The sequence below is a fragment of the Pimephales promelas genome, chromosome 13 (assembly GCF_988280905.1).
Source record: "Pimephales promelas chromosome 13, fPimPro1.hap1.1, whole genome shotgun sequence".
NCBI lineage: Eukaryota > Metazoa > Chordata > Actinopteri > Cypriniformes > Leuciscidae > Pimephales > Pimephales promelas.
In genome coordinates, this window is record NC_142781.1 from 4761109 (window position 1) to 4785754 (window position 24646).

A 24646-nucleotide genomic window follows, 5' to 3' on the forward strand; every position below is an offset into this window, starting at 1 on the left:
GATTTATTTTTTACTGCCGTCTTTGATCATATTTACCAAGGGGCAAATAATTCTGACATGCACTGTATATACTGTACTTTTTAAGTTTAAATATAACATCTGTCAAAATAATTTTTACAATAATTATTACTTTTGAAATATTGATATTATCAAATGGATTTCTATAATTTGGTCAAACAAGTTTTAGAATTACAAAGCACAGAACATAACAGAATTAATCTGATAATTAATTACCAATAATTACTGTGCTGTAATTTTCCCACAAAAATGACATCACTTCCTGGCGGATAACTGTCACTTGCCCGTATACGGGCAATCTAAATTTACTTCACTATATTACTATTAAATCCTAATCTAGTCTTGACAAACTATATATTGTTGGAAAGGTCTAAGACTCCTAAATAGATATTTTAGCGCTGTTTCTTTCTTACAAATTATGAATGAACAGTAATATATGAATTTATGACAAGAGTGCGCCTCAAAAAAATCAACGTCATTACAGGAGTTTCTGACCTTTGTCACAAAAAGTCGACGCACACACTTTTAATAATGGAAACTTTGGTTTTTAGTGCTAAAGGTTTATAATAAAACATAATTAGTATTTGTCAATAAAAAAAAGATAAAATTATATTTTAAACAGTAAGGTAAGAAATTCTCTAAAAGTATAATATATATATATATATATATATATATATAATTTTTTTTTATTATTATTATTATTATATCACATATTTTAGTAGTTATCATAGGTATCATTTGAAAGCTTACGAACTCAGAAAGAATTCATCCTGTGAAAAGCGTTTTGAAATTGGACGTTGCGTTACCATAGAAACGGTATTTTTTTATTAGGCCCCTCCCCTTTTGGGCATCACCTTTCATAATTTATTATCAAAACCTTTTCTAATCTTGACAAAACACATATTGTCAGAAAGGTCTGAGTCTCGAGGTTCCATATTTAGTGACAGAAGTGATATTTGAATAGAAATTTATTAATTTGTTATGGCAGAATGCATACAATTAAATTCAATGGAATTCAATGGCACCCGGTGGCTATTTTTGGTATAATTATAAACAAAATCTCATGGGAAATTCAAAATTTGTGATATCAACTTTAAATTTGGAACACAGCTCGGCTTTCATTTTATAGTAATTTTATAGCAAAAAATATATTTGGTAAAATATTTATTTTATATTAAAAAATATATTAATAAATTATATTTGATTTACTGTAAATTATCATACTTTTTCATTGAAGTGTTTTCACTTCAGTAATAATCTGCTGATTGTTTTCTTGAAAACAAGACCAAACTTAGGTATATATATTTCAACGCATTCTTGAATTACAACCATTTAAGTTTGTATAGTGCATTTTTATCAAAAAAGGGGGGTGACAGGTAAGGGGTTAAGGAAGTTTTTAAGAGAATTTTTTTTTTATTTGAAATATTTTGATTACATAATGGAACAAATGACCAAACACCTGGAATATTCTTAATAGATCTTGATCTTCACATCTGCACCTGCATGAAACATGACAAAAATGAACAGCCACTCAAACCAAAGTAGTCAAATGTATATATTTACAAATGTTGGTGAGTTTGGTTCGCACGAGGACTTGAGAATGCACTACATAATAAGAACGGCCTCTCTAATACGTGACGTTTGTTTGCAAAAAAAAAAGCCAGGGCCTTCGTGCCTTGTTTGATACAGCAGCCAGAACACACACACACACACTGTGTGAAATGAGTATTATCTGTTACGTAAGTCACTTTCTCTTCGTGACAGTCTCCTGACCGCAGTCCTCTGGGAGATTAATCAGTGCTAAAACGCTAGAAAAGAGGACTGATGATGTCATATGTGACTGCTACTAGATCACATTTTTATTTACTCTCGCTCATCGTGAGACTGGGATTGTGCAGGTTTGCATCACGGTCACTCTTCTGTTTCGGCCCACACTCATTCAATGGCTTGCCCTCCATAGCTGTTAGAGTCTGTCTGTGTGTGTTTGAGTGCCTGATTGTGTGTGTGTGTGTTGTTTTCTTGCAGAATGGCAGAACACCTCTGCATTTGGCTGCCTATAAAGGCCACATTGCTGTTGTGAGGATTCTGCTCGCTGCTGGATGTGACCTGGATATTCAAGATGATGTGAGTATAAAATGTAAAATGTAATATAAAATGCATTTTCTCGTAAAAACAAACCTATCACTGATGACGTGTGCCGTCGCTAGGTTTTCCATTGGACAAAGTCACTGTTAAATCTAAATCTAAAAAAAGTCTTATTTTTCATAAATTACACCTTTATTGTCAGCCGCGCTCTCCTCTGTCATTTGAACGACCGGTGTGGTGAAGAGATGAGTCCCATCTTAGGACCCAAGCGATCCGATTGGTTCAAAGCTAGTTTTATGGGTAAACGCTTTAGTGCCTGGTTACAAATAGAGAAAATCAGTTTATTATAAAAGACGTTTGAAGTACGTTATAAGGAGTCATTAATGTATTTTAACTTATATGTTTCATATACTAGTATATAACCGAAGCTGTAGATTGTAAATTTAAACATTTCTCGTTCTTATTGTTTTTTTAGTTAGCTTACATAGTAGCATAGCATTTATCCGCGGCAAACGTCAGAATGACTAGCCGAGTTAAGGCTGTTCCAGGCGGGCTAGATGTGCTGCTGATCCCTGGTTCAGACAACTACGAAAACGTCAGAACAATGTTTTAAGAAGGCGCAATCTTTATAAATAAACCACAGATTTGAGCTTTAAACAACTATATTCTCGACTTAAAAACTCTTACAATTACATTTCATGACACAATAACAGTAATATTTTTAAATTTCGCGGACTTTCTCCTCTGCTGTTGACGCAATACTATGAGAAGCGCTAAACAAACGTATTACTTGAAAAGCGCTAAACAAATAAACATATTACTTGATGGCAACAAACTGCTTTTAACAAGTTATCGTGAGAACATATTTAGATCAGGCATACTACTGGCATACTATGGGGTCCTAAGGTGGGATCTCTTCAGGGGGACTCATCTCTTCACCACACCGGTCCAGATGTAAATAATGGTGTCAACTGCAGTATCCCCAGACAGCAAACTGACATTGAATCAACGTGGAAACGACGTCTCTCATGACATTGAAACAACGTTGATTTTGCTCATCGAATTAACGTTGAACCAACGTCAGACGCGGCATTCTTCAAAGCGAAATGAAAATCGAAAATTGGTTTGCTTTCATAACGTTGAAACAACGCGTTGATTTCAAGTTGATTTTCCGTTAGTTTTGAAAGAATGAAGCGTCTGACGTTGGTTCAACGTTAATTCGATGAGCAAAACAATGTCAGATCAACGTTGTTTCGATGTCATGTTTCTACGTTGATTCAATGTCAGTTTGCTATCTGGGTCAGTATGAGGCAGAATCAGACCCAGAAAGTGGCGATGAAGAGAGTCAAACAGAACCTCACCACACACGGCTCTTACAAAACGTTTCTGAATGGTAATTTGCCTATAGACCATTTCACAAGATGTAAACAACACTGGTCCAGAAGCACTTCCTGTTTCAGTTTTTTAACACTACATAAAAGCTGGGATAAAATACAACCAACAGAACATTTAAAACTGAATCAAAAAGTTAAACAAACATCTTTAAGATGTTTTCTTTACATGTGAAATAAAGAAAACAGTTACAAACTGAAACAGGAAGTGCTTCTGGACCAGTGTTGTTTACATCTTGTGAAATGGTCTATATATATTACTTAATACACGTTTGTTTTACACAAATAGCATCGAACTGACTGGCTACTATATACTCAAACAAACAGCGTTGGCATTGGTTTACGTTCTTCATCAAATCGATATACATGAAAAATATACAGTATTTACAACATTAGTACTTATACAAATTCAGGTCCATACAATTAAAAGAATAATTCACCCAGAAATGTACAACCAGTTTCCTTGCAAACCACCATGACTTTCTTTAGTGCAGCACAAAAGCAGATGTTTTGAGGAAAAGCATAAAAGCACCATAACTCACGCATTATACTCGGGTCAGAAGAGCGATGAGGAACAGAGCACAGCACGTTTATAGTTTTAGTATTTTTCCTTCGTATTTTGTCAGATGATGTTCCACAACACAAACTGAAATTTGTTTTCATGAACCTTATCTGTGTTTTGGCAACCGTGCCATTTTTTGTTTTTCTTTCTGCTCCAGAGAAAGAATCCTGATTTTACAGAAGATCCTGAAAAAACGGAGAAATGTTGATCTTAAACCGTGTGCCCTGCACTTCTACTGAATCTATCGCGCTACACCAAACAAAATCATATTTATACAGCATTTCTTTTCAAATAATCCAAAATCTGTTGTCGTGTTTTGACCAGAATCAGAAATCTGTTTTGTCCAAAACAAGATTGCTAAACTGATTGCTGTAACTGCACGGCTTGACGGATGTGTTGTTCTCCCTCAGGGTGACCAGACAGCCGTGCACAGAGCCGCTGTGGTGGGGAACACGGACGTCATCTCCGCGCTCGTTCAGGAAGGATGTGCACTTGATAGACAAGACAAGGTGCATATTTCTCATTCTCATATATGCTACAAATCAATTACTATAGCAGGAGTTGCACTGCTTTGTTTTCATTAGCTACTTTCACTGCACATATAATGTATAAAGTGTACAGTAATCTGGTCAAATAACTGGAATATTGATTGGTGTAAATACTTTTATTGAGTGAGAAGGAGACCATGGAGTCACACAAGAGATGTGAAACTATCACAGTTATGTACTGTAGGAGATCAGCTCTTGGGACAACAGACACATTTGTGCTGGAACCTATAGAGAGCCTAAGCCCCTCCCCTTCCGGTCGACCACCATGGGACCTTATTTCGGAAAAATATTGTATGGTAGTCAATGGCGAGAGACAACAAATATTTTGATATATTACACATATGATGTTTGTCAATTTAAAAGATACATTTTAAAGTAAAGAAAGTCGCAGTTTGATGTAAAACCGTTGAGGTATAAGACTGTGAAAATACGTAATTACAAAGACTACAAACCCCAAAAGCGCACATTTTCTCTCAATGAATGAAGCTAACTTTACTGAGGCTAACGTCTGTCATTGTTTCTATAGTCTTGCATTATAATCGTAACGTTACGAGTGTTTTGTACCAGACTGCACACACACGAGCAGCGCATCTCGTTTCGCTTCCCGGGAGATGTAGTTCACAGAGTGATTTTCACATAAAACTAAAAGTTACTCTTCTGTTTTATGACAAACTGCGACGTTTTTGACTTTCAGAATTATCTTTTAAATAGACAAACATCATATGTGTAATTGAGGGCACAGTTCAGACGGAATAAAAAGATAAGTTGTCTCTCGCCATTGACTACCACACATATTTTTTCCGAAATAAGGTCCGATGAGCCGGAAGCGGAGGGGCGGGACTTAGGCTCTCTATTGCAATATTTCCCCCGATTACAAGTTTTGGTAACACTTTACTTGAAGGGGTGTGCATGACACCTTCATAACCATGACATGACATATGCCATGAATATGAGGGAGGTTTTATGCATTTATGCGTTATAACAACTGTCATTAAGTGTCTTTCTCTCAATGCAAATATATGACATTGTTTGAGATGTCTTTATGACAACTTCATAAACAAATACGTCTAACCTGTCAGTGTCTTTATCATGACAACGTGACATTACTAAGACAACATAAATTGTCATAAATATGCCATAAACATGATATATTATCAAACTTAAGAAACCACTTGGCTTTATGGGTAACATTACATTAAACTGTCATGTGGTTGGTTTAGACATTGGCTGTCATGAAGCCATTATAACTGTGTCATGACTATTTTTCGTGACCTTGATTACAGTGCTACTAATTGAATTTATCATTAAAAAGTTATAATGGCTTCATGACAGCCAATGTCAAAACCAACCACCTGACTAATGTTAACCAATAAAGCTAAGTGGTTTCTTAAGTTTGATCATTAATCTGCTATGTCATGTTAATGACATATTTATGACAGGTTGTGTTGTCTTAGTAATGTCAAGTTGTCATTAGCAAGACACTTACAAGTTATGATGTATTGGTTGGTCAAGGTGTCATAACAAATACATCTCAAACAATGTCACATTTGCTTTAAAAATGTCATAATTGAGCGAATGACACTTAAAGACAGTTGTCATAAACTATCTGATCTATATATATATATATATATATATATATATATATATATATATATATATATATATTATACATGAATGCATATATAGACACTCATAGGCCACTTTATAAGGTACACGTTGCTAGTGCCGAGTTGAACCCTCTTTTGCGTTCAGAACTGCTTTAATTCTCCGTGGCACAGATTCAGCAAGGTGACATTCCTCAGAGATTTTGCTCCACATTGAATCTCCTCAAAATCAGCTTTTATTGCAAGTACATGTGCAAGGAATTTGTCCTGTTGCAACATGTGCATAAAAATAGTAAGAAAACTGGGGATAAAAATAATATGAATAAAAATAGACATCTTTTTCAAAATGTTACTGTACATTTAACAGTACATTGGGAACTCCTGTTCCTCCACATCCCAAAGCGGCTCCACTGGATGGAGATCTGGTGACTGAAGGCCGTTTTGAGATTAGATGAGCTTTGGGACATGGCCTGCTATCCCGCTGGAAGAGGCTAGGATATTTAGGTTGGCTGTGGCATTTAAACGTTGCTCAGTTGGTATTAAGGGGCGCAAAGTGTGTCAAGAAAATAATCCAAACACCATTACACCAGCCTGAACCATTGACACAAGTCCAACATTGAGCTGCTTCCAAATGATTGGCTGAGAACAGGGACGTGCACAGACATTTTGAGGGGCAGGGGCTCAAGTGAAAAAAAGGGCACTTCTCATAATTTTTTTAAAAATGTATTGTACTTTTTTGAAACAAAAAAGTATATATATTAACAACTCTAATATTTTTTAAAAAATATTTAAAAAGTTAATTAATTTTATCTTCCTCAAACTCATACAATAGGCTTTATGCCGTGCGTCACGTGACCAAACCGGAAAACGGGTCTCATCGCATCCGCTTGTCAGAGAAAGTGTTAACGGCCGTAAGAACTGACTACGATATCTATGGATATTTAAGGTAATCAGCTAACCTAACTAGTTCACTTTGTTATTGGCGTTTTATTCCATTTAAATATCTAAACGTTGCTGTGAAGAATAAAAAATATAAAACGTTTAAATATCAATCTGCACATGTGAGGGATATTGTTTATGCTAATCTTTGCTCGCTCCTTTTAAAGGGTTAGTTCACCCAAAAATGAAAATTAAGTTATTAATTACTCACCCCCATGCTGTACCAACCCCGTAAGACCTTCGTTCGTCTTCGGAACACAAATGAAGATATTTTTGATTAAATTTGAGAGCTGTATAACTACCACATTGGCTCCTAAGGGACTGCCTCTTGACGGCCCAGAAAGTCAATAAAGAAAATGTTTAAATATCCCAAGTGACTACCGTGGCTCAACTATATGTTTATCAAGCGGCGAGAATACTTTTTGTGCGAAAAAACAAACAAAAATAACGAGTTTATTCGACTATTTCTTTTCTTCCTTGTAGGCCAGAACGAGACTTCCTTAGATTTCCACGACGCATGCGCGAGATTTGCGATCTGAAGTAGTGTAAGCTGGTGTGAGAAGATCGCAAATCTCGCGCATGCGTCGTGGAAATCTAAGGAAGTCTCGTTCTGGCCTACAAGGAAGAAAAGGAATAGTCGAATAAACTCGTTATTTTTGTTTGTTTTTTCGCACAAAAAGTATTCGCGTCGCTTGATAAACATATAGTTGAGCCACGGTAGTCACATGGGATATTTAAACATTTTCTTCATTGACTTTCTGGGCAGTCAAGAGCCAGTCCTTTAGGAGCCTATGTGGTAGTTATACAGCTCTCAAATTTAATCAAAAATATCTTCATTTGTGTTCCGAAGACGAACGAAGGTCTTACGGGGTTGGTACAGCATGGGGGTGAGTAATTAATGACTTAATTTTCATTTTTGGGTGAACTAACCCTTTAAGTTATCTTGAGTAAAACCGCAAAAAAATTCATGAAGCACATACAAAAGACCTGGACCGGTCCGGAAGCGATATGCGACCTGTTTTACAGAGAATGCGTAAGTAAGTTGTGCATAAAGCCTATTGTTTAATTTTCAAAAGATGCCTACAAAATAATCAGTTCACACAGAAATGTAGATTTCTTCTAAATTCACCAATTTAGATTTCTAAACTTCAGGGGAAAGACTCTTGATGTAGCTATGTAAGTCATTAACTTTAATAATAAGAATTTTAGGCCATACAAATTCATAAAAACGTCATAAATTACATTTAGCCACGTCTTAAATTGATATGGTCATTCATTCATTATCACTATACAATTTTTCGCAGTAAAACGATATCACGTTCGAGTCAAAATCGTCAATACTCGATATCAATATAGAGTTCGATAAACGTTCGATAATGTTTATGTGGCAAAAGCACAACGAAACTCATTTGAAGCGCGCGCCTCACGGACTGTTTATCCGCTCGGCTCAAAGTCCAAACGGCAGCGCGAGCTCACTAGAGGTGACGCGTTTACTCTGATCGGCGCTTCATAACTCCTGATCTGGTATTTAGATACACTATGCATTAAATATAGTTGTTTGACAGGGAAACTGCGCAAATAGTAGTATGTATTTTCTTAAAAAATAGAATAAAAAAGCACCCCAGAAAAAAGGGCTCTTTCTCTCCAGGAATAAAAAGGGCAGGTGCTCAAGCCCCCTTTGATGTCTATGTGTGCACGTGCCTGGCTGAGAAGATATTTGCATTAACAAGCATTTGATGAAGTGTACCTGTGTGTGTGTTTAAAATAGGGAATCACAGTCTGTCAGATCAAATTATGATTATGTCAAAACATAACCAACACCATCTGATCAACTTTTCTCTTCGTTCATCTGGCAGTTATAACTCAGATACAACAGCCAAACAAAATCTAATCTTAACAGTTTAAGAGTCAAGAGCCCAACTAAAGCAAATACTGATCATCATAATGGTGACTTAAAAATAGTTTTTCTATTATTTTCATCAGGTGTCTTCAATCATCACTTAATCAGCTCATGAACTTTAACACAGTTGAACAGTTCAACCTTTAAAAGAAAGGGTACATAAATGTACCTTCTAATGCTGAATGTGCAGTATGTGTGTGTGTGTGTGTCTCCTCAGGATGGGAACACTGCTCTACACGAGGCTGCGTGGCACGGCTTCAGTCAGTCTGTCAAACTGCTGGTGAAGGCTGGAGCCAACGTTCACGCTAAGAACAAGGTAACATCTGCCACCGCACAAACACCCGTAGTGCAGAAATCAACATTTAAAGCTACACTGTGTAACTCTTTTAGTTTATTCTTAGTTAAAAACACTTAGTTCTTTCAAAAATATATGTGCTCATTAATGTTTCTTGAATGAGGGACATACCCGTTAATTCAATCTTCGCCTTTCGCGTTTACATTTGAGTTAACACTCATGGACGAGGTCGAACTGGAAGCCATGTTAATCTTGGACTACATTGGCCACCGTAGGAGTTAAAACGAAATCAGAATTGAGAGGAACAGAAACTAATATTCACTGGATGGTCATATACCTTTTCACCACTAGATGGGGGTAAAAATCACACAGTGTAGCTTTAAAGAGGATCAGTAAAGCTCATCAAAGTTGTCCTGAGACAAAAATGGGTGTTGTTCAAAATTCATGTATAACTTTGAAAGGTTTTGATCCACTTCTAATGTTGCCTTCTGTATATTAATCAAATGGTGGTGCTAGTTTGGGTGTTTTCCGACTGATCTTGTGTTTGGGTGATGTCACTACACTCGTAAATGCATTGCACACGTAATGATGTTGTTTGGAGGCTCGAACGTTTCAGTTTCAGTCTCGTGCAGCTCTGCAACCCCTTCAATCATGACTAGTTATGGTTCACATTACAGCACAGCCTTATTGCAGTAATAAAACACTCAATACATCGGTTAAATTGACACAAATGTGTATGTCGGTGTTTATTTGATTATGATGATTTTATTCATTCATAAAGTCACATACTTCCATCAGAAGATCAAGCCTGTACATTTAAGATGAACATTTAATACTCAATCCAAGGGTGCTTTTTATAGCTCGTCCGGATCCAGTAATGATGCCTTCACCCACACCTAACCTTCGGAGCAGTTTATCGATTCATATTAGGACTGCAACAGTTTTTTAAATTAACCCTCTGATGGTCTTCCTTTATGAGTCACGTCCTGGGCCTTCCCGGTCAGAAGTGACCGGAGGCCTAAAAATGAAACTTCTTCCATCCCAGTAAAACCAATGCAATTCATTTTTTTCTATAATATTTATTCTTTTTAATTTAGTATTTTGAGACAATTTGATTGAATTTATTAATATTTATACAATATTTATGGTCTATTTGTTTCAATGGTTAATATATATACAGTATATTTTTCTATATATATGTTATTTTTAAAAAAAAATATTAATGCAGTATTTTAGTTTAATATAGAGTCTAGGCCTTCAGAAAAAAAATATTTTTTGAAGAAAATTAGCACCATCTGGTTACAGTGTAGAGAAAAAGCGTAGAATCATGGTGTAACCACTAGATGACATGTACAGCTCTCTATGGAGAGGCATGTGAATTCCCCAGCTGTTTATGAACACATTTTTTTTTTTTTTTTTGGTGGATTTGAATATATAATTGAAACAATCTCAAAAACTATTTCTTATTTAAAAAAATGTAAAAAACAATAAATAAATAAAATAAAAAATTGTGAATTTTTGTGTTTTTGTCAATTTTCCATTCATTTCCTATGGGTCGGCCATTTTTGACCAAAGACCAAAATCGTGACTAATTTTTTTACGACCACTTAGCATGCTCGGATCATGAACTCAATTTTTTTGTGTGTTCACATACATAATGCCAAAAATGTCACCAAGTTTCGTAACATTCAGATGAAGCTGTGATTTTTAAAAATTCAAAACAGATTTTTTGTAGTCTGAATTTATTGGTTTGTATGTGTATAAAAGTGTGTTTGTATGTGTTTGTATGTGTGGGTGGGTGTAAATTTTTTGCACTCTTGATGTTGTAGAGTGTCACCCCTTTACTGCGGTTTACTTCTTTTAAGAATCGTGGCCGATTTGTAGATTGTACAAACAAAATTCAGAGAATTTTTTTTTGTTGTTGTTGTAAATTTCCCATTCATTTCCTATGGGTCGGTCATTTCTGACCGAAGACCACGAGTGTGACTATTTTTTTTATGACCACTTAGCATGCTCGGATCATGACCTCAATTTTTTTTTTGTATTCACATACCAAATACCAAAAAAAGTCATCAAGTTTCATAACCTTCCGATGAAGCTGTGATTTTTAATAATTCAAAACAGAAAATTATTCGGTTAGAAGTGACCGAGGACCATCAGAGGGTTAAAAACGTATCTCTTTTCTGTTGCCTATAACTTGTGATGTCCCTTGTTAGCTCACTGGTCAACTGCCGTTGTTTTTAATTGTCCGTTATAAATAAACTGAGATTGAGATTAACGTGCTATCGGAAATCCATACTTCCCACTTCAGAAGTCGTGATTACGAGCTCGTCGCTTTCAAATGTCGACTTGAGAGGGCGTTCATGTCCAGTTTCTGAACTAGGAAACTAGTATTTCCGATAATTCCCGTCAGTATAATTGTGTGTGTGTGTTCTGGATGTCTCTCAGGCAGGGAACACGGCTCTTCACCTGGCGTGTCAGAACGGTCACGCTCAGAGCGCGAAGGTCCTGCTGCTGGGCGGCTCTCGGCCCGACAGCAAGAACAGCGTGAGTGCCGTCAAACTGATTCTCTCCTCTTCATCTGTGTGTTGGTTATTTAACCTGGAAACAACAAGCTATTCCAGTAATATTCAGTGGACATGTCTTCCTCAGGTAGGGGACACGTGTCTGCATGTGTCTGCCCGGTATAACCATGTGACCGTGATCCGAGCGCTCCTGGGTGCCGTCTGCTCGGTTACTGAACGAAACCACGTGAGTAAGGACTGTTTTTGGGACATGAGACAAGCTGTACTACTTCTAAACCTGTTTTAAACCCGTCATTCTGTGTCGCATCAAACAAACTTTAAAAACTTATTATTTGTTAAGCCAAAATATTAACGCCATCAAAGATCAAAATCAACCTTTTAATCCGGGGACCTCTGGTTAATTTGACACGGAATGACCCGTTTGACTGATCTTGTGTAAGCTGTGATTAATGTGATGTCCAGGCAGGGGACTCCGCTTTACACATCGCAGCTGCGCTGAACCACAGGAAGACTGTGCGCATGTTACTGGAGGCCGGGGCCGACAGCCGCGTCAAGAACAATGTGAGCACCTTCAGAAATATTTCCTGAGCTTAGTGAAGCCCTGAAACACACTCTACACAAGGGCTTGAACACAAATGCCTCTCGATATGATGCACTGATACGGTTTCACATAATGTGCAGAAAGTAGGCTTTGCATTCTTTGCTGAATCTTACTGAGCAACTTAGTTAGTAGTCAATCATTGTATCCCTTAAAACTCACCTTTGTGGTGTTTTTAAAGGAGTAGTTGCTGATAATTGACTCACCCCCATGTCATCCAAGATGTCCATGTCTTTCTTTCTTCAGTCGAAAAGAAATGAAGGTTTTTGATGAAAACATTCCAGGATTTTTCTCCATATAATGGACTTCAATGGGAACCAAACGGTTCAAGGTCCAAAAGAGAGTTTCAGTGCAAACTGTTCAAAGGGCTTTAAACGATTCCAGACGATGAATAAGGGTCTTATCAAGCGAAACGATCGCTCATTTAATAAATAAATGACAAAGTTTAAGTTTTATAAGCTCAAATGCCTTGCTCTGTTCTGTGATGCGCGTTTGTGACTCTCCTGTTCGAACTCGTTCATCAAAATGAACGAATCTTTTTTCGAGTCATTTGGTTAACCATATTTTGAATCATTTCGCTTGATAAGACCCTTATTCATCGTCTGGAATCGTTTAAAGCCCTTTGAAGCTGCACTGAAACTCTCATTTGGACCTTGAACCGTTTGGTCCCCATTGAAGTCCATTATATGGAGAAAATCCTGGAATGTTTTCATCAAAAACCTTAATTTCTTTTCGACTGAAGAAAGAAAGACGCGGACATCTTGGATGACACGGGGGTGAGAAAATTATCAGCAAAAGTTTTTTAAAGTGAACTACTCCTTTAATGTGCTTTTAAGACAAACCATGTGTAAACTCATGAGTGGACAGCATTGCTGAGTGTTTTTTGCAGTGAACCAAAGACAGTTTCAAAAACACGGTTTAAATCACTGGTGTTTCTAACGTCAGGTGAACGAGTGGATCTCTGAGCTGAGTGAGTGAGTGGAGGCGGGGCTCATTTGCATATTCATAGAACCGCGTTTCAGTCCCTCCAGAAAAACGCGATTATGCGATCGCTGAATTCAATGCAAAATCAGCCAAAGTCCGCATATTTATGCGGGGGCCGCATTTTTTCAAATACGCCGCACTTTCGCCGCATAAATTGCCGATTTCCGTGCAAAATATGTGGGGTTTGCATAATTTCATAATCCTCGCATTTTCGTTGCAAAAAAGTCACATGTATCTTAGCAGAAAGTTGTAAAATGTTGCGTTTGCTTCACACAAGAGCAGCCATTTCCTCCTGTTTCCATGGGGACGTTATGAAGTGACGCAATTACGCGACGCCAGACAGACTCACGGAGGGGATTGACATCTCACAAATCGAACTCGTATAACTGTCTGTCACACGTTCTACCGTCACATCGTTACTTAATAAACAACATAAGATAAAAGTAGTAGCATCAAACAGAAATTACCCGCACACATGGGGTGTTTGAGGCGCACATATAACACTGCAGAGAGTTCAACAGGGAGCGCGCAGCTCTTAAAGGGGCCACGCCTTATTTACAATCGTTACAGTCTGAAATAAAACAAGATGAGAAATTAAATATTCCCAGAACTTTCTATGATGTAGTATGCTTGCTTATCAAAGGAAGTAATAAGAAATGACTCTTACATTAGCCTAGTGAGAACAGGATGTTGGGGGAATCACTTTTTTTCTCTTTTTTATCAAACCGCAATTTTTGCAAATTCCTGCAATTTCATCCCATAAAATTGCATAAATATCCCGCATATTTTTTCCATCGCATTTTTAAAGAAAACGGGCCACGTAATCAAGGATTTTTGCCCGCAACAATCACAAAAAAACTCCGCGTTTTTCTGGAAGGACTGAATACTATTATGGTAAATGTTATATATAAATCGCAAATTTTTTCACAAATTTTTGGAAATTACCACCACAAAATCAGTCATTTTGATTGCAAAAATCACAAAAAAAAAATCGTGAAATCCTGGAGGGACTGGCGTTTGCTAAATAAAGCTAGGGTGTCGAGTTACATTCAAGGTATTTTAAGGCTTGAAGATTTGTTTTTTTCAAGGAAAAAATATTTCAATATGTAATATTGGTGATCAAATATGAGTTTTAAGGGACAGAATGATTGACTTTAAGGAACATGGTTGTCTAGGTTGGCATTCAGCAGAAATGACACGCTTAACTGTGTGACGTTGTGTATGGTTCATTAGCTGTGTGTCTGTTTTGGGTGAAGACAGGAGAGACGGCCCTCGATCAGGCTCGTGAAAATAATAATCCTGAAGTGGCTCTGCTGCTCACCAAAGCCCCGCAGGTACGAAAACACACACACATACTCAAGAGCCATTGAAAAAATCTTTCATTTTCATTATATGAATATAAAAAACTAAACAAAACAACATTCAAAGTCTATTTTTCAATGATTTATTTATTCTTGATTCATTATCTATTATTAATCAAGTTTCAAGTGGGATGTTTTAGGCTCAGTTTCAACATATATAATGTTGAATATAATGTATAATAATGCAATGGGGGATATTTGTAGGTCCTGATAATTCCAAATGTCTATTCAGTGAAAGAGTGCAACAAAATCTGGTGTCTCTATTGTCCTGTGTTGGGTTTCCAGAAGTCCAACCCTATTCATTTACACCCACAATGTAATTGTAATTTTAATCAACAGCACATTTTGTGTTTACCTTTTATCATATCGCAATGATATCGTATCGTGAGTTCAGTATCATGATATGTATCGAATCGTGACATGAGGGAATCGTTACACCCCTACTTAGAGGACAAATAGACACAAGTGTTTAGTTGGACGTCAGATGAACAAATATCAGATCAGTGCCAAATATGTACAGATGAACAACACTTTAAAGGGTAAGTTCATCCAAATATGAAAGTTCTGTCATCATTTACTCGCCTAAGGCCAGTGTATTTTCCTCTCTCTCAATCGTCATCAATGGGAGCGCTGCATATTTAGAAACGGCAGTGGCATGATGGTGCGCTGAGTGCTTTCAGTTTTTTTCCGGATGCCGAGAGTTGAAAAATTTTCAACTTTGGGTAAAACGCAGTCACTTTTTACCTAGCTGTCCAATCACAGTGAAGGAGGGCGGGACAGAAAACACAGTGACCAACCGCAACACGACAAAAGACAACAACAGCACTACAAGCACTACATTCATTTTTATAGCCCTTAATCCTGTAATTGTGGACAAATTTGGGCACAGAGGACTCAGGTGTGATCCTAATTTTTATTTATTATAAATGTTATATCACTGTCTTCGATAAAGTTTTGTCTATCCATTTATGGTGTTTTTTTTTTTTATTTGGGGGGTATTTTTGAATTTATTTACTTCAAAAGGTACCATATTTTCTGTGTAAATTATGTAAATTATTTTTTTTACATGACATTAAAATATCATTCCTACGGAGGCGTATTGCATTCACTTGAAGAAAAAAAATCTACTCTGTTTTTCTGAATTAACGAGTTAATTTTTCATGAGAAAAAAAATTTGCTCTGTTTTTCTGAATTAATGAGTTAATTTTTCATGAGAAAATTTTTTTTTTGCTCTGTTTTTCTGAATTAACGAGTTAATTTTTCATGAGAAAAATTTTTTTTGCTCTGTTTTTCTCAATTAATTAGTTACGGAGGCGTATTGCATTCACTTGAAGAAAAAAAAAAGTACTCTGTTTTTCCGAATTATCGAGTTAATTTTTCATGAGAAAAAAAAAATTTGCTCTGTTTTTCTGAATTAACGAGTTAATTTTTCATGAGAAAAAAAAATTTGCTCTGTTTTTCTGAATTAATGAGTTAATTTCTCATGAGAAAAAAAAATGTTGCTCTGTTTTTCTGAATTAACGAGTTAATTTTTCATGAGAAAAAAAGTTTTTGCTCTGTTTTTCTGAATTAACGAGTTAGTTTTTCATGAGAAAAAAAGTTTTTCTCTGTTTTTCTGAATTAATGAGTTAATTTTTCATGAGAAAAAAGTTTTTGCTCTGTTTTTCTGAATTAGTGAGTTAGTTTTTCTTGAGAAAAAAAGTTTTTGCTCTGTTTTTCTGAATTAACTCATTAATTCAGAAAAACAGAGCAAAAAAAAAAAATCCATTAAAAATTAACTCATTAATTCAGAAAAACAGAGCAAAAATGTTTTTCTCATGAAAAATTAACTCATTAATTCAGAAAAACAGAGCAAAAAAAATTTTTCTCATGAAAAATTAACTCATTAATTCAGAAAAACAGAGCAAAAAAAATTTCTCATGAAAAACTAACTCGTTAATTCAGAAAAACAGAGCAAAATTTTTTTTTCTCATGAAAAATTAACTCATTCATTCAGAAAAACAGAGCAAAAATTTTTTTCTCATGAAAAATTAACTCGTTAAATCAGAAAAACAGAGTAGATTTTTTTTCTTCAAGTGAATGCAATACGCCTCCGTACATTCCAATAAGTTCTTAGAGCTAAAACCTAAAGATGAAGTGACTTTGCTGTCACCTGGTGTCTTATTTTTTTTTGTCTCTAAATTACAGTGTTTCCCATTCATTTCTATGGGTGCCCATTTTTGACCCAAATACAAGATTAAGGAGTTTTGTTTTTCTTCAACCACTTAACATTGTAGAATTGAGTCAAAAAAAAATGTGTGTGCGTTCAGGAGGCAAACTTAGGAAAAGTAGCCAAGTCTTGTACCGCTCAGATCAAGGGAATTATTTTTTTTTTATTAAATCAAAACTATTTTGCCCACATTTGTCCAGAATACGGTTTTAGGGTTAAAACGAGAGACAGAACGAGATTACCTTACATAGCAACCAATGTGTGTTGACTAAAAAAAACTGACAAAAATAGCCAGAATTTTGTCCAAAAAGACAAAAATTTCAGTCAAAATCATGACTCTCTTCTCTGGAACACACACACAACCATTAAATGTCATTTTTGACCATGACATTTAATGGTCATTTAATCAGACCCCATTAACTTCAATTTCATGGGGAGCAACAAAAAAAAACAACTCCTTTTGTGTTCCACTTGAAGAAAGTCAGTCACACAGATTTATTTTTATCTATTTTATTTACCAACAATTTACACTCTTCAGCATTACATTTATTTGTGTTAAGAATTACTGTGTGTATGTGCATGTAGAGCTTCACTCGAGGACGCACTGTGAGGAAGAGGAGGGACAAGATGAAGACCGAGGGTCGAGCACAGTCGGTCCCTCGCGAGGAGATGCTGCCGAGAAAGGTAGAGGAGCGAGACTGCTCTCAGACACCAGCCAAACACAAAGGACGAGTTCAAACATGCTGTCACTGAATGTTACGCAACCATTGATGAATGACAGAACCTTTAAAGGGTTAGTTCACCCAAAAATGAAAATTCTGTCAGTATTTACTCACCCTCATGTTGTTCCAACCCCGTAAGACCTTCGTTCATCTTCGGAAAACGAATTAAGATATTTAAGATATTAAAATCGCTCCTGCATACTAGTCCATAGGCTTCTTGAGGGACTGGCTCTTGCCGTCCCCGAAAAGTCATAAAAGACATCGTTAAAATAGTCCAAGTGACTACAGTGGCTCAATCTTAAGTTTATCAAACGACGAGAACACTTTTGTGCGCAAAAAAACAACAAAAATAACGACTTTATTTCAACTATTCGTTTATTTCTCCCTCTGCGCGAGTCAGCTAACTAGTTTAATAGCGTAAGCTTCTGTTATTGTACGTCACACGCATCACACACACATGACTAGCGTCGACCAATAGTGAGCCTACGTGTGACGTAGCTCTACGCAATCACACTACGTTAACTGACTTACAGGCTCATGGAGAAGGAAGTGAATAGTTGAAATAAAGTCGTTATTTTTGTTGTTTTTTTGCGCACAAAAGTGTTCTCGTCGTTTGATAAACTTAAGATTGAGCCCCTGTAGTCACTTGGACTATTTTAACGATGTCTTTTATGACTTTTCGAGGACAGCAAGAGCCAGTCCCTCAAGAAGCCTATGGACTGTATGCAGGAGCGATTTTAATATCCTAAATATCTTAATTTGTGTTCCGAAGATGAACGAAGGTCTTACGGGGTTGGAACAACATGAGGGTGAGTAAATACTGACAGAATTTTCATTTTTGGGTGAACTAACCCTTTAATAACTCAACATTCATACTCCCCCGGTTATCAGACATGTGCATAACATTTCAATCATTAAAGGGATAGTTCACTTTGAAATTAATTTTTGATATGTTTTAGCTTATCTCAAGGGCATCCAAGATGTATGTGTCTTTGTTTCCACAGTATTTTCAAACCGTTGCTGCGTTGAGTTTTGCATCTTCAAGCTCAAACAAGGGCATCCTGTGTGGCAAAAGGGTGGTTGCCATGGTTGCGAGAGAGTGACAGTCGCCTAAGCCAATCCGTTGTTTCGTCCCGGTTCGAAATAATGAGCTGTGTTTAGTGCAGATTAAACGGTCTAGAGTCAGTCGATTTTTATACTCTTTTTTTTCAGAATACTTAGATTTTAATTATGCATTGATATATCTAGAAAGTTTAAACAAATTTGGAATTTTTTTTTTAAATAAAATTCTGACCTACACTACCTTTAACGCTAGTTAGCAAGTATTGTTCGCTTCTTTTTTAACAATGACTGGAGAAAATCCGATTTTATCTTGTAAGGTCACTTGCCAAAAGTTATCTTTAACGAACAGATTGGTCGACCCGTAGCCGCCTACACGCTCACTCAATGCATGGACGATCTGAAAGGATTAACGTACGTTACCTCGGTTGAGTGGCCTGACTTCTACACCTACCTTACAGAGAAACCGATCGTAAAGAGAAACTGAGGCATATACATCTTTAGATGCCTATACCCAGATAGCAAACTGACATTGAATCAACGTGGAAATATGACATCGAAACAACGTTGATCTGACATTGTTTTGCTCATCGAATTAACGTTGAACCAACGTCAGACGCGTCATTCTTTCAAAACTAACGGAAAATCAACTTGAAATCAACGCGTTGTTTCAACGTTACGAAAGCAAACCAATTTTCGATTTTCATTTAGCTTTGAAGAATGCCGCGTCTGACGTTGGTTCAACGTTAATTCGATGAGCAAAATCAACGTTGTTTCAATGTCATGAGAGACGTCGTTTCCACGTTGATTCAATGTCAGTTTGCTGTCTGGGTATGGACCTGTACAAGACTTGTGTGTACGATCCGCAGTTCTGCCGAGTCAGCGCCGAGACCACGACAATGTAAAGAGTGACATTACAGTGCGATTTTAATGATGTGAATATTTTCTCGAAAAAAAAATTCCAGATACATCATTTTTCATCAATTCTTGCACCAGACAACACAACAAGATGACATTTAATAATAGTAACAATTATTTAAGCTCCTTATTATGTAGCCGAATCTGTGCTGGTTTGCTCCAGTTTTCACTTTGTTTTGCCTCCAGCTAGCGCCGTGACGTAACTGGGTCTATATTGAAGAAAAGATCTGTTGCTACAATAAATGTGTAGTACTCTCTGTTGTGTTTTACACACTTCTGTTGTCTGTGGACTTTACGCTGTGCCTTTAACCCTTATGCTGCATTAGGGACATTTTTGGTCTTTTGCAGTTTAATTTCTTTGACCATTTTGGCTGTTTTAATGCAAATGGTATGAAATTTGGCAAAATTGTGACTTTTTGGATACATGTAAAAAATGTGATCCCATTTTGCAAAATATGTATAACACACACTGTGTAGATCAAATAGTAACACTCAGCACCATAAAGACCAAAAATGGCCCATTGAAACCCATTAAAACGTTGTTTAAATCTGAGGCTGTCAGTAATACATGAAACATGATTTTTGCACAAACATCCTTTCATTTTGAAGCAAAAGCATTATATTTGCATTATATAGTGTATTCCACCAGATGACGTCACTACATATTTATTCCCTATGGGTGGAAATGCACCTTATTTTAGGCAATAGGCAATGTTTAATAGGTGGCCATTTTTGGTCTCTAACGCGCTAAGTGGGATTTTTTGCAAAGATAATCCAAATCTAAAGTTTTCTCTTTGCATTTAGTTTATTGAAAATAATTGAATTTTTGTGTTTTTTCCTCTTATACAAATCGATGGTTTCGCAAACAAAACTGGTAATTAAAGGGTTAAAATCCTGAAATTGAATACATTTTTGGTAGTTATGATGAGGACTGATGCTGGTTAAAAGATTTAACTTGGTAAAAGTGGGAAATAATAATAATATATAATATTTTAGGCAATGTTTAATATGTGGCCATTTTTGGTCCTTAATGCACTCAACGGTGTTAAAAATCTAATGCAGCACAAGGGTTAAAGACCTTAACTCGTGTGTTTGTTGCAGGACAGTGTCTCTCCAGCCAACGACACTCACGGCAGCGACAGTTCTCTCCGGCACAACGACACCGGGTTCCTCACAGAGGCACGTGCGAACAAAACCAGCGACAAGAAGGTCAAAGACAGGGTATGCACTTTCTCCTTTAGGGAGTAATGGATATGATATGTGAAGGGGAGGGTCTGGGTATGTATTGTATGCATGTAATGATAGGAATTTGCATAAAAAAGACTATTGATGGACTCCTGCTGCCATTGACTTTGTTTTCTCGTGTTAAACTGCTCCCTACATTCTCACACCTCATGGATTGTGTACTGTGTGTGTTTGCAGCTGTCCCCATCAGATGCCCTCATCCGAAGACAAAATAAACACAGCGATCATAAGAAGAAGAGTAAAACCGAGAGATCAAGTCCCTCAGCTCCTCCTCCTCCTCCTCATAACTACAAGGCTTACCAGCTCTATACTCTCTACAGAGGCAAAGATGGCAAGATCATGCAGGCAAGCACCAAACCTGTTTCCCCGACAGATTAAACTCACTTCAGTCTAAAAACTTGTATTACTGAGACTGTACAAGAACCTTTAGAGTGTGTGTGTGTGTGTGTGTGTGTGCTTGGGTTACACATCTCTGCCTGGACCAGTGCCACACTGTAAATTACAGAGTATTATTTTACAATAAATTACTGTAGTTAGAAATTTACAGTGAACTTGATGCATGCTGGGTCATTTTTATTACTATTGACATCAGTATTTTACTGCTCTCGTTTTACCGTGATTTCACATTATAAAGTTGGTAAGGCTTCCTTTTACAGTACAGTACGTACAGTGTACTTACCTTGAAAGTACTGGCTAAAATAAGGTAAGTACGTGGAACAGGGGTAGGTTCAGGGTTAGTACTAGTTATTACCCTGTAATTGTAGTTACTAAAATAAGTACATAGTATTTCCATGGGTAACTGGACTGTAAAAGGAAGCGTTACCATAAAGTTTTCTTTAATCACGCCACGGTAAGACATTATATTGTTTAGTACTGTAATTGTAACTGCAATTATTAACTTGGAATATACTGTAATTTCACACTGAAATGTTTAACAGTGCAAAGAAAATTGAGTAAAAAATGTTTTAAGTAGACCCAGACCGATATATCGGCCGATATTAGGCATTTTCTATAATATCGGTATCGGCAGTTATAATGGCCGATAAATTAATATTTAAAAAATAAAATAAAAATGGACGAAACACACTTCAATCATCTCTCCTTGGCCTGTTATATTGAAAATGTACGTTTTACAATTTGCAGTATGATGTTATCTATTGCTAAATTATGGCTCATCATAGACTAGCTAACCACAAAGCTATAGCTAATGGCACTATCATCAGTGGAAGACCGCTAACGTTAACTTTAATGAGCTTGGAAACCACAGTGAACTTTTTCTGCCTGAATAAAGTAATGATTACTGTATTTATAACTAGCATATCTCTAGTTACAGTCCCTGCATTGTAAAATGTAAGTTATACTTGCGAGGAGTGAACATTTAGACATAGAGAAAAACTATCAAACGTATCTTGTGCAGAAAAGTTAGCTTTTCTTTTACACGTGACGTGTGTGAAATCCAACAATATTTAATCAAAAAAAAAAATATCGGCCGATATATCTGAATATCGGATTTTAAAACCCCAAAATATTTGTATCGGTATCGGCCTTCAAAATCCTTTATCGGTCGGGCTCTAGTCTGAGAAAAGCATTATTAGGTGTCATTACCACAAAATTCGTTCAGAAATATTCCATTTCATTTTATTTGTTAACGAATTCAAAACTAATGTAACGGCTAGGCAGAACCCGTTTCTGTCTGCAAGCCCCAGGGCTTTTTTTGACACATTTTAATTTTATTTTACAATACATTGTAAAGATTCAGGGCGGATCCAATCACGGGGAATTTGCATATCATAATTAATAATTCATAATTAATAATTATTCATACAGGTTTGGATCCCCACTGAGCAAAGTGATGTCCAAAAGACGTCTTTTAAACGTCTTTGTCACAAAAGTCGGACGTTGAAAAGACGTCCACTGAGGGGCCGGAATGAAAGTTTTTATGACGTCTTTTTGTGACGTGTTCTGGACGTCCGGTATAGACGTTAATGGGTCCTTCAGACAAGATTAAAAACTAGTTCAAATGTGGCCATTGTGGACATGTTTTCAACATAACTTATGGCCTCATTTAGACAATTTATACTGTTTCTGGACCAAATAAACACTCTCGGGATGCATTAAATTAAAACTCATGGTTATTTACATTGTTTAGATGTGGTTTAGATGGTGATATTTGTTTCATTTTAAGTCACCATTGTGGTGATGAGTGTTTGCTTTAGTTGGGCTCTTGGTCCCAATTCTTCTTACTTTAGCTTTTCTTTGGCTGTTGTAACTGTTTGCATAACACCATTGATTGTGCAGAGAAAGCCAAGAAAATAAAAGATCATCTGTCTTCAGCTGCTTGTTGATGATGACAAAATCAACGCAATGCAAGAATTAAACAACTTCTGTTTTTATATCTGAAATAATTATTCACCTTTTAGAACTGCATTATTTGGACCAGTAACTTTATAATGACCACTGTGCATAATATGTTTTAAGAAAGTGAATCACATAGTCACACACAAGATATCAAGATTTTGCATATGATTCTCAGCGACGGTGACAACCAAAACAAAAAAGCCTGGGAATCGAGGATGTTTTGTACTATGAAAGCTACCCATCATGCATTGCAGCATGAAGCATTTTTTTTATTTATTGTCACCATTTTTGTGAATCATATGCAAAATCTTCATGTCTGTGTGTGACTCTATGGTAGATTTTCTCAAAACATTGAGTAAATTTGAAGAGTTCAGATGCAAAAGCCTCTAAATGCCATTTGAAATTTTCTTCTTTAATGATGATTTTTATCAAACTTGTATATTTAAGTTCAGTAATTTCACTTAAATAACAATTAATAGGTAATTATCATTACCATTTAAGTGAAATCACTGAACTTAAATATACAAGTTTGATAAAAATCATCATTAAAGAAGAAAATTTCAAATGGCATTTAGAGGCTTTTGCATCTGAACTCTTCATTTGCTTTTTGTCCAACTTCCATGCTATTAATGCAGTTCGACAACATTGGTGGTTATAAACTCCATATACAAACACAAAAGTCTAAACACAACGTTAAATGCCCACTTTATGTTGATTTCATCATCATCACCATCATCAACAACAACAAGGAGCTGATGAGAGTCAATTTTCTTGGCTTTTTCTGTCACAACAATGGTGTTATTCAAACACACAGTTACAACAGCCAAAGAAAAGCTAGAATACTAATTATTGGGACCAAGAGCCCAACTAAAGCAAACACTGATCACCACAATGGTGACTCAAAATAAAATAAATATCACCATCTAAACAATGTAAGAAAATTACATTGAAATAAACTTGAGTTTTAATTTAATGCATCCTGAGTGTATATTTGGTCAAGAAACAGTATAAATTGTCTAAATGAGACCATAAATAATGTTGAAAATGGCCACATTTGAACTAGTTTTTAACCTTGTACGAAGGATCCATTAACATCTTTTTCAGACGTCCAGAACACGTCAAAAAAAGACGTTATAAAAACTTTCATTCCGGCCCCTCAGTGGACGTCTTTTCAACGTCCGACTTTTGTGACAAAGACGGTGAAAAGACGTCTTTTGGACATCATTTTGCTCAGTGGGTCAGATCAGTCTTACATGTTATTAAATCTCCCGATAAGGGATGATGTGTTACTTTACCTGCATGCATGTATGTGTATCTTGCTAATT

At 36.3% G+C, this 24646-nt stretch overlaps 1 protein-coding gene across 3 annotated transcripts in view; it reads left to right on the forward strand.

Moving 5' to 3' along the window:
- ankrd6b (ankyrin repeat domain 6b) overlaps positions 1 to 24646 on the forward strand; it is a 62103-nt gene that overhangs the window by 26892 nt on the left and 10565 nt on the right. For all 3 annotated transcript variants that reach the window (XM_089118353.1, XM_089118351.1, XM_089118352.1), the window contains exons 3-12: positions 2044 to 2142; positions 4467 to 4565; positions 9265 to 9363; positions 11791 to 11889; positions 11995 to 12093; positions 12330 to 12428; positions 14706 to 14783; positions 17605 to 17703; positions 20820 to 20939; positions 21141 to 21308. In XM_089118353.1, coding sequence (XP_088974479.1) covers positions 2044 to 2142; positions 4467 to 4565; positions 9265 to 9363; positions 11791 to 11889; positions 11995 to 12093; positions 12330 to 12428; positions 14706 to 14783; positions 17605 to 17703; positions 20820 to 20939; positions 21141 to 21308 — 1059 coding nt within the window. The remainder of the gene's footprint in view (positions 1 to 2043; positions 2143 to 4466; positions 4566 to 9264; positions 9364 to 11790; positions 11890 to 11994; positions 12094 to 12329; positions 12429 to 14705; positions 14784 to 17604; positions 17704 to 20819; positions 20940 to 21140; positions 21309 to 24646) is intronic.